Below are 10,807 nucleotides of genomic sequence, written 5' to 3'. Positions count from 1 at the left end.
GTGACCCTCTGTAACCAACATCTGCTGGACCTCCATAGGTAAGTCCGCACTTCCCCTGTCTTTTCTTGGGGAACATCAGTTAGAGGTTGGAAAATGCTGTGTGGCCCTCTGTGACACATATATGAGATATGAGAACCTAGTGCATGTTTTTGTGTAAGTCCGCACTTCCCCTGTCTTTTCTTGGGGAACATCAGTTAGAGGTTGGAAAATGCTGTGTGACCCTCTGTGACACATATATTTACGAGATATGAGAACTAGGTTTGTGCATGTTTTTGCGTAAGTCCGCACTTCCCCTGTCTTTTCTTGGGGAACATCAGTTAGAGGTTGGAAAATGCTGTGTGACCCTCTGTGACACATATATTTATGAGATATGAGAACTAGGTTTGTGTATGTTTTTGCATATTTTGGCAGGTTTCTTGCATATGAGTGCATATATTGGCCATTTTTTGGTGCATATTGCTTACATATTTGGGGCATTTTTCATGCATATAATCCGCTCCTTACTTATGATGTTTTGGCTTATGCCTATGATGTTTTGGCTTATGCTTATGGTGTTTTGACTTATGCTTATGATGTTTTGGCTTATGCTCATAATGTTTTGTCTTATGCTTATGATGTTTTGGCTTATGCTTATGATGTTTTGGCTTATGCTAATGATGTTTTGTCTTATGCTTATGATGTTTTGGTCGTTCTGGGCCCTGATTGGGCTCCTGTACCTGTTTGCCCTGATTAACCTAGTGCTGACTCTGACCCTGATGACAATGCTACGTATAGGGTGGGGTATGGAGACTATAGAGATGCTGCCCCTGCTCAACATGGTCAAACTATACGGGGACATCGACCTGGGGAAACTTTACAAAGACGATGGGTAAGATGTTTTTTAATACTTTGATAGTGGGCCACAACAACGAAGGTCTTGTCGTCCCGAAATCAAAGAAGACAGGGTAGGAAAAAGATTTTATTGTCCTGAAATCGAAAAGAGAAGGAGGACAGGATAGGAAAAAGCCAGCTGTTCCGAGAATGAGTAACGCTCTTGTTTGCCATGCAGAAGGTCCCGGGTTCGAATCCCACCATCGACAAAAAATTGCACTCATTTTTTTTGCAGAAGGTCCCGGGTTCGAATCCCACCATCGACAAAAATTTACACTCATTTTTCGATTGCAAATAAATTAACGGGTTACTTTCTGGTGTTCTCGTGTTGACCCAACACCTAAATGGGAAGTAGTGTGTCTTTTTTCACCCATCTGATGAGAGGCATACTACGTACGGGTACGGAATAGGCATGCTACGACATAGACCACATGCGTCTAATGTAGCAGTTGTTTCATTGCTACGAAATATAAACACTCATTTTAGGCATGCTACGACATAGACCACATGCGTCTAATGTAGCAGTTGTTTCATTGCTACGAAATATAAACACTCATTTCTTCTTCTTCTTCTTTTTAATCCTGATAATAATCTAATATATCATACATACTTGCCCTCTATCCGGCCAGGTATTTCTCCAGCTTTAAAGACTCCGGACTCCGGATCACCGGCCGACAGGGAGGCTCCGTTCACATCGACGTCAACTTTGGCGTCAATCGCACGCGACGAATGCTCTCCATAGAACCGGAGGGGGTACGAGTGACCAACGTGAAGGAGTTTAATGTGTACGACCCTACCGACCATCTACCTATCTTCTCTACGGGTAAGTATTTACCTACTGGACCGTTATCTGGCGTAGCGTGGCGTGCACGAAAAACCCAAAAATAAATACACTAAACAAAGATGTAGAAGAGTTAGGAAGTCGATAACAAAAAGAATAATTTTGAATATTCTGAAGTCACTGTTTGCCCTGATTAACCTAGTGCTGACTCTGACCCTGATGACAATGCTACGTATAGGATGGGGTATGGAGACTATAGAGATGCTGCCTCTTCTTAACATGGTCAAACTATACGGGGACATCGACCTGGGGAAACTGTACAAAGACGATGGGTAAGATGTTTTTTGATACTTTGATAGTGGGCCATAACAACGAAGGTCTTGTCGTCCCGAAATCAAAGAAGACAGGGTAGGAAAAAGATTTTATTGTCCTGAAATCGAAAAGAGAAGGAGGACAGGATAGGAAAAAGCCAGCTGTTCCGAGAATGAGTCGTCCGAGAATGAGTTCTTGTTTGCCATGCAGAAGGTCCCGGGTTCGAATCCCACCATCGACAAAAATTTACACTCATTTTTCGATTGCAACGAAAAGAACGGGTTACTTTCTGGTGTTCTCGTGTTGACCCAACACCTAAATGGGAAGTAGTGTGTCTTTTCTCACCCATCTGATGAGAGGCATACTACGTACGGAATCGGCATGCTACGACATAGACCACATGCGTCTAATGTAGCAGTTGTTTCATTGCTACGAAATTAAACACTCATTTTTTTTTCTTCTTCTTTTTAGATTTTATTGTCCTGAAATCGAAAAGAGAAGGAGGACAGGATAGGAAAAAGCCAGCTGTTCCGAGAATGAGTAACGCTCTTGTTTGCAGAAGGTCCCGGGTTCGAATCCCACCATCGACAAAAATTTACACTCATTTTTCGATTGCAAATAAATTAACGGGTTACTTTCTGGTGTTCTCGTGTTGACCCAACACCTAAATGGGAAGTAGTGTGTCTTTTTTCACCCATCTGATGAGAGGCATACTACGTACGGGTTACTTTCTGGTGTTCTCGTGTTGACCCAGCACCTAAATGGGAAGTATTGTGTCTCTTCTCACCCATCTGATGAGAGGCATACTACGTACGGAATAGGCATGCTACGACATAGACCACATGCGTCTAATGTAGCAGTTGTTTCATTGCTACGAAATATAAACACTCATTTCTTCTTCTTCTTTTTAATCCTGATAATAATCTAATATATCATACATACTTGCCCTCTATCCGGCCAGGTATTTCTCTGACTTTGTAATTTGTTACATTTCTAACTTGTATTGCAATAAAAACATTTCTTATTCTTATTCTTATTCTTATTCTTATTTAACTATTGTTATGTACTTCAATATTCTGAACCTCAACAGATGTCTGGTAGCAACCTATGCATTTTGAATATTTTGATTCATATTTACTCACCTAACTGTTTTACATACATATTTTTCTACTATTTTCTATTAAATCTTTTACTTATTATATTTTGAACTATTTGTTTTTTTAACAAGAGTGTATTGAATTTATGTGAATGTGTAATCGTTTTGTTGTTATTTTCATTTCAAGGCGTTTTGTACTTTTAATTTTTTAGCCATGGCGTCAGTTGAACCACGTTCCTTTGTGGTCCTTTGAAATGGATATGTATAAATTTTCTTTTTATTGTAGTATAGTAGTGCTGCTAGTATATTAGTTACCGATGTTCTGATACAGTAAAAGGTCTTGATTGTTTGATTTTACAAAAACCGTCCGTTCTTTTATTTTATTGTTTATTGATTTTTAATTTTTTGAAACATAATTATGTTTACATCAATATATTTACCTACCGTGTATTTTTCACTGTGTGTAGTCACCTCAACTTGAGTACGAAGGTGTTACAACATCAGTTCTGTATTTGTGATCAAGGCTATGTTATGTATCGAGACAATTCCAAGGATGTCTGCTTGAAAGGTAAGGTCACTATCAGGTAGACCTGACAGGTACACCTTATCAGCTCCGTCTGTCAGCTGTACCTGATAGTGTATGCGCTCACAAGGTATCAGGTAGACCTGACAGACGGACCTGATAAGGTGCACCTGTCAGGTCTACCTGAGTGAGTGGCTGGCCTAACGCTGTCCATTTGGACTTGTGTTTATCCGAATGTCCTGTATGTGTAGGAATGTCTTGTGTGTAGGTTTTTCCGAATGTAGGCAATGTTACTTAAATGAGGATGTTACCTAGCTATTCAATATTGCCATTTACCAGCCTGGTTAGTTTGGAGGGAAGCGCGTCTGCCTTGTAAGAGCTGGGTTTGATTCCAGTCCGCGGCGGATGTTATCTAAATATGTAGGTAAGGTTCGCTCTCGGAACGGCTCCGGCTAGCTTTCTTCTATCCTGTCTTTCTTTTCTCTAGGGACGATGAGGCCTCAGGAGTTGCAGGTCCTTCTATCAAACCTCTAAAAAATATCTCAGAGACCACACGAGTCTTATATTTATTTGTATTAGTTGCAACCAAATAAAAACGGCGATGAAACACTCATCTTTTTGTTTGTTTGTCAGGCTTTAACGAGCCATTTAATTGCTTTTGATTTTAATCTCACACTCATCTTAAAAAAAAAAAAAATATCCATCTGTATATTTTATGGTTTCTATGTACATTTCAGAGGCGTCCAGGCTAGGAGATGCCTGCGTCCAGGACATTCAATGTGCCGCCAAGTTTGGATCAGATACCGAATGTAGGCGCCCCTACCCGACCGCCCCTCATGGGAGCTGTCAGTGTAAACCCGGCGCTACTCTAGTCACCTCTCTGTGTGAAATGATTTCTAGTGAGTATAGAGTATACATATCAGAGAAGTCCTCTTCTTCGCCTTTTTCTGTGTACAGACGGGGTCGGCGTTTTTCGTCAGCCTCTCAATCATCCTTAACTAGGGCCTGCGTCCAGGACATTCAATGTGCCGCCAAGTTTGGATCAGATACCGAATGTAGGCGCCCCTACCCGACCGCCCCTCATGGGAGCTGCCAGTGTAAACCCGGCGCTACTCTAGTCACCTCTCTGTGTGAAATGATTTCTAGTGAGTATAGAGTATACACATCAGAGAAGTCCTCTTCTTCGCCTTTTTCTGTGTACAGACGGGGTCGGCGTTTTTCGTCAGCCTCTCAATCATCCCTAACTAGGGTAATGCTTACATTTGGTTTTGGCTACAAATTTTACGAGTGGATGTCCTTTGCACTCAACCTTTGCTTTAGCAAGGGAAATTCAGGCTGGTATACTTCCTGTATGATTTCTAGTGAGTATAGAAGCTGCCAGTGTAAACCCGGCGCTACTCTAGTCACCTCTCTGTGTGAAATGATTTCTAGTGAGTATACATAATATATGAGAGAAGGCCTCTTCTTCGCCTTTTCCTGTGTACAGACGGGGTCGGCGTTTTTCGTCAGCCTCTCAATCATCCTTAACTAGGATAATGCTTACATTTGGTTTTGGCTACAAATTTTACGAGTGGATGTCCTTCGCACTCAACCTTTGCTTTAGCAAGGGAAATTCAGGCTGGTATACTCCCTGTTTAAACTCTAGTACGTCATAGGTCTAACTAGGTCGCCGTGACATAGGGCATTTATTAAATAAAATTTTACGAGTGGATGTCCTTCGCACTCAACCTTTGCTTTAGCAAGGGAAATTCAGGCTGGTATACTCCCTGTTTAAACTCTAGTATGTCATAGATCTAACCAGGTCGCAGTGACACAGGGCATTTATTAAAGCCGATGGCCCTACTTATACCAAACTCCCCTTGTCAGACCAAGTTGGTCTACTCCCTGTTTAACGTCCCCCGGCCAGACACAACTAATGACCCAAGATAGATTAACAATAAAACTCTCGTTTTGTTTCTGGTTTTCAGAGATTGGTGACAAGTGTCAGGTATCGGATAACTGTCCTCCGAACGTCTACTGTGATAAAAGTGTCTGTGTATGTCCTTACAATCATGTGGCTAACACAGACCGCACCAAATGCATCAAGAATTCCAGTGAGTAGCCTTCAGGTGCTTAAATGTACGAATATGTGACAGGAGCCTTATTTTCCTTTCACAATTTTCAGGCGGTAATGGTGGAAAATGTCTGGTTGGGGGACGTTAAACATGGAATGGACCAGCTTAGTCTGGCTGAGGGACTTTAAACAGGGAGTATAACAGCCTGAATTTCCCTTGCCAAAGAAATAGCAAAGATTGGGTGCGAAAGGCATCCACTCGTAAAATTAGTAACCAAAACCAAATTTCAGCCCAAAGCAATCACCTTAGATAGGGCTGATTGGGAGGCTGACGAAAAACGCTGACCCCATCTGTACATGGGAAAAGGCGAAGAAAAACAAGAAAAATCTATTTTGGCAGGTTTCTTGCATATGAGTGCATATATTGGCCATTTTTTGGTGCATATTGCTTACATATTTGGGGCATTTTTCATGCATATAATCCGCTCCTTACTTATGATGTTTTGGCTTATGCCTATGATGTTTTGGCTTATGCTTATTGTGTTTTGACTTATGCTTATGATGTTTTGGCTTATGCTCATAATGTTTTGTCTTATGCTTATGATGTTTTGGCTTATGTTTATGATATTTTGACTTACGCTTATGATGTTTTGGCTTATGCTCATAATGTTTTGTCTTATGCTTATGATGTTTTGGCTTATGCTTATGATGTTTTGGCTTATGCCTGTTTTTGCATATTTTGGCAGGTTTCTTGCATATTCGTGCATATATTGGCCATTTTTTGGTGCATATTGCTTACATATTTGGGGCATTATGTTTCATGCATATAATCCGCTCCTTACTTATGATGTTTTGGCTTATGCTTATGATATTTTGACTCACGCTTATGATGTTTTGGCTTATGCTCATAGTGTTTTGTCTTATGCTTATGATGTTTTGGCTTATGCTCATAATGTTTTGTCTTATGCTTATGATGTTTTGGCTAGTGTTTATGATGTTTTGGCTTATGCTCATAATGTTTTGTCTTATGCTTATGATGTTTTGGCTTATGCTTATGATATTTTGGCTTATGCCTATGATGTTTTGTTTGGTTTCAGGACTGGGGGAGTATTGCAGTGACTCTCGCCCCGAACTCCAAGCACAGAGCCGAAAAAAACCTCGGCTCCGCCAGGAATCGAACCCGGACCTCCTGCGTGCAAGCCTAGTGTGATACTCAGCCACGGAGGTACCGATCTACTTAAACTTATAAAGGAAGCAATAAGATATGGTTGGTTACTGACTTCTTCTTTTTTTTTATTCTTCTTTTTTCTTCTATTATTAATTATTTATTTCTGAGAAGGCGTCCACAACGGAGAACCGACATCGACCATAATGATCCGTTTGCTCCGTTGAGGCCGCTTCTATTCATTAGTATGGTTTGTTCATTTTCCCTTAGGTCGAGACTAAGCGAGGCTGCCCTAAAATCCCTAAATGCAATTGACAATCGACCGACCGACTATGATGGTAGAGGCTCTTTTTAAAATAAGTAAATAGTAATCTAAAAGGTTTAATACAGTGAAAAATAAATAATGATAGTCAAAACCGATCAAAAACATGTTTGAAAAACCAAATTAGAGGACAAAAACATTTGGCAACGGTGTATTCCCCCTCCCCCCTAAGGTTCTGATTGGTCGAAAAACATCCGGTTGCCATGGAAACTCGCAACAGTGCCATATTTTTTATATATAATTTAGACTGACGATTTATGTTGTAATATTCTTTGTCTCTTCATTTTTGTTTTGTGCTCATGATTTCATAATGTCAATTTCCACTTCGCATTTGACCTGATGTAGAGGAAATAATGGTGTCCTAAAAATCAATGGGTATCTAGTTTTTTGAAAATAAGTGAGAGAACAAATTAAAAATATGCATTATAATATTGTCGGAAAAATCCATTGATACCTGGAGAAAGCCAGCCGTTCCGAGAACGAATATTATCCCATCAGGATAAAATCCGCCCCGGGCGGGAATCGAACCCGCGGGCGCTTACAATTAATATTTAATTTTCATAATAATGATCATATTCTCTCTCCACAGATGGCAAAAACCTCGGTTGCACGAAAGACGACGACTGCACTGAATTCGCTGTGTGTAGTCACCTCAACTTGAGTACGAAGGTGTTACAACATCAGTTCTGTATTTGTGATCAAGGCTATGTTATGTATCGAGACAAATCCAAGGATGTGTGCTTGAAAGGTAAGGTCACCATCAGGTGGACCTGACAGGTACACCTTATCAGCTCCGTCTGTCAGGTGTACCTGATAGTGTATGCGCTCACAAGGTGTCAGGTAGACCTGATAAGGTGCACCTGTCAGGTCTACCTGAGTGAGTGGCTGGCCTAACGCTGTCCATTTGGACTTGTGTGTAGGTTTTTCCGAATGTCTTGTGTGTAGGTTTTTCCGAATGTCCGGTAGGCAATGTTACTTAAGAATGTCCTGTATGTGTAGGAATGTCTTGTGTGTAGGTTTTTCCGAATGTAGGCAATGTTACTTAAATGAGGATGTTACCTAGCTATTCAATATTGCCATTTGCCAGCCTGGTTAGTTTGGAGGGAAGCGCGTCTGCCTTGTAAGAGCTGGGTTTGATTCCAGTCCGCGGCGGATGTTATCCTAAATAGGCAAGGTTCGCTCTCGGAACGGCTCCGGCTAGCTTTCTTCTATCCTGTCTTTCTTTTCTCTTCGCTTTAGGGACGATGAGGCCTCAGGATTTGCAGGTCCTGGCTACAAATTTTACGAGTGGATGTCCTTCGCACTCAACCTTTGCTTTAGCAAGGGAAATTCAGGCTGGTATACTCCCTGTTTAAACTTAAACTCTAGTATGTCATAGATCTAACCAGGTCGCAGTGACATAGGGCATTTATTAAAGCCGATGGCCCTACTTATACCAAACTCCCCTTGTCAGACCAAGTTGGTCTACTCCCTGTTTAACGTCCCCCGGCCAGACACAACCAATACGAAAAGAAAATTCGGTTAGCCCAATGGTAATAGAAGCTACACTGGTTGGTCTACTCCCTGTTTAACGTCCTCCGGCCAGACACAAGATAGATTAACAATAAAACTCTCGTTTTGTTTCTGGTTTTCAGAGATTGGTGACAAGTGTCAGGTATCGGATAACTGTCCTCCGTACGTCTACTGTGATAAAAGTGTCTGTGTATGTCCTTACAATCATGTGGCTAACACAGACCGCACCAAATGCATCAAGAATTCCAGTGAGTAGCCTTCAGGTGCTTGAATGTACGAATATGTGATAGGAGTCTTATTTTCCTTTCACGATTTTCAGGCGGTAATGGTGGAAAATGTCTGGCTGGGGGACGTTAAACATGGAATAGTGATAGGCGTCTTATTTTCCTTTCACGATTTTCAGGCGGTAATGGTGGAAAATGTCTGGCTGGGGGACGTTAAACATGGAATAGACCGCTTAGTCTGGCTGAGGGACTTTAAACAGGGAGTATAATAGCCTGAATTTCCCTTGCCAAAGAAATAGCAAAGATTGGGTGCGAAAGGCATCCACTCGTAAAATTAGTAACCAAATTTCAGCCCAAAGCAATCACCTTAGATAGGGCTGATTGAGAGGCTGATGAAAAACACTGACCCCCTCTATACATGGGAAAAGGCAAAGAAAAAGAAGAAGAATCTGCGAAAAATTTAAACAGGGAGTATAACAGCCTGAATTTCCCTTGCCAAAGAAATAGCAAAGATTGGGTGCGAAAGGCATCCACTCGTAAAATTAGTGACCAAAACCAAATTTCAGCCCAAAGCAATCACCTTAGATAGGGCTGATTGAGAGGCTGACGAAAAACACTGACCCCATCTGTACATGGGAAAAGGCGAAGAAAAAGAAGAAGAATCTGCGAAAAGTGAATACAAATTTTTGTCGATGGTGGGATTCGAACCCGGGACCTTCTGCATGATGAGCTACCCTACACTAGTACACTTTTTAATATAGTACCTTAGGTCTATCAGCAGGTAAGGGTCTAGGCAATTCTATCGATAGGTGATACGCATAATCATGTGGCTAACACAGACCGCACCAAATGCATCAAGAATTCCAGTGAGTAGCCTTCAGGTGCTTAAATGTACGAATATGTGATAGGCGTCTTATTTTCCTTTCACAATTTTCAGGCGGTAATGGTGGAAAATGTCTGGCTGGGGGACGTTAAACATGGAATAGACCAGCTTAGTCTGGCTGGGGGACTTTAAACAGGGAGTATAATAGCCTGAATTTCCCTTGCCAAAGAAATAGCAAAGATTGGGTGCGAAAGGCATCCACTCGTAAAATTAGTAACCAAAACTAAATTTCAGCCCAAAGCAATCACCTTAGATAGGGCTGATTGAGAGGCTGATGAAAAACACTGACCCCATCTGTACATGGGAAAAGGCGAAGAAAAAGAAGAAGAATCTGCGAAAAATGAAAACGAGATTGGGTGCGAAAGGCATCCACTCGTAAAATTAGTAACCAAAACCAAATTTCAGCCCAAAGCAATCACCTTAGATAGGGCTGATTGAGAGGCTGACGAAAAACGCCGACTCCCTCTGTAGGTACATGGGAAAAGGAGAAGAAAAAGAAGAATCTGCGAAAAATGAAAACAATCCTACACTAGTACACTTTTTAATATAGTACCTTAGGTCTATCAGCAGGTAAGGGTCTAGGCAATTCTATCGATAGGTGATACGCATACCTACACTTTTTAATATAGTACCTTAGTTCTATCAGCAGGTAAGGGTCCAGGCAATTCTGTCGATACCTACACCTGCCTGGTGACGAATAATTCCGATATGACTAATGAGCCATGTGCTTCCTCTTTGATAGACCAAAAGATAGTCAGGTAGACAAATTGGTATCTACTTTTAGACTAAAAACAGAGAAGAGCATGATGAGCTACACCGCATTACCATTGGGCTAACCGAATTTTCTTTTCGTATTTCCAGACCTAGGAGAGCCGTGTAATGAGGATAGGAATTGCCTCAACACCAACTCCAGATGTTACGAGGGTAGATGTCGCTGCGATAGAAATCATGTGGATAGCACCTCTGGCAGTATGTGCCTTAGAAGTAAGTAGGCAGTATGTGCCTGAGACGTAACTATATTGTGCCTGAGACGTAGGTAAGTATATTGTGCCTGAGACGTAAGTAA

General features: G+C 41.4%; 2 protein-coding genes across 2 annotated transcripts; both read left to right on the top strand.

Annotated features, from left to right (window-relative positions):
* The first annotated feature begins 677 nt into the window (after nucleotides 1–677).
* LOC113471259 lies at nucleotides 678–1,987 on the top strand. Its single transcript, XM_026830265.1, has 3 exons — nucleotides 678–868; nucleotides 1,500–1,693; nucleotides 1,854–1,987. The coding sequence occupies exons 1-3, from the start codon at nucleotides 678–680 to the stop codon at nucleotides 1,985–1,987; spliced, it is 519 nt and encodes a 172-aa protein (XP_026686066.1).
* Nucleotides 1,988–3,518: 1,531 nt separating this feature from the next.
* Nucleotides 3,519–10,748, top strand: LOC113471257 (prion-like-(Q/N-rich) domain-bearing protein 25). The gene is made up of 4 exons (XM_026830264.1): nucleotides 3,519–3,627; nucleotides 4,320–4,481; nucleotides 5,550–5,675; nucleotides 10,603–10,748. Exons 1-4 carry the CDS (start codon nucleotides 3,591–3,593, stop codon nucleotides 10,731–10,733), a joined length of 456 nt encoding a protein of 151 aa, XP_026686065.1. The 5' UTR covers nucleotides 3,519–3,590; the 3' UTR covers nucleotides 10,734–10,748.
* The last annotated feature ends 59 nt before the right edge of the window (nucleotides 10,749–10,807 follow it).

Source organism: Diaphorina citri, unplaced genomic scaffold, assembly GCF_000475195.1.
Source record: "Diaphorina citri unplaced genomic scaffold, Diaci psyllid genome assembly version 1.1 scaffold2204, whole genome shotgun sequence".
Lineage (NCBI taxonomy): Eukaryota > Metazoa > Arthropoda > Insecta > Hemiptera > Psyllidae > Diaphorina > Diaphorina citri.
The sequence above is the reverse complement of the archived record's forward strand: the minus strand, read 5'-3'. Positions and strand labels throughout refer to the sequence as shown.

Coding starts and splice junctions, on each gene's coding strand:
- LOC113471259 (XM_026830265.1), top strand. CDS start 678: ATGTTTTGGTCGTTCTGGGCCCTGATTGGGCTCCTGTACCTGTTTGCC. Junction 869..1,499: donor AAACTTTACAAAGACGATGG/GTAAGATGTTTT, acceptor CTATCCGGCCAG/GTATTTCTCCAGCTTTAAAG. Junction 1,694..1,853: donor TCTACCTATCTTCTCTACGG/GTAAGTATTTAC, acceptor TGATTAACCTAG/TGCTGACTCTGACCCTGATG.
- LOC113471257 (XM_026830264.1), top strand. CDS start 3,591: ATGTATCGAGACAATTCCAAGGATGTCTGCTTGAAAG. Junction 3,628..4,319: donor CAAGGATGTCTGCTTGAAAG/GTAAGGTCACTA, acceptor TGTACATTTCAG/AGGCGTCCAGGCTAGGAGAT. Junction 4,482..5,549: donor TCTGTGTGAAATGATTTCTA/GTGAGTATAGAG, acceptor TCTGGTTTTCAG/AGATTGGTGACAAGTGTCAG.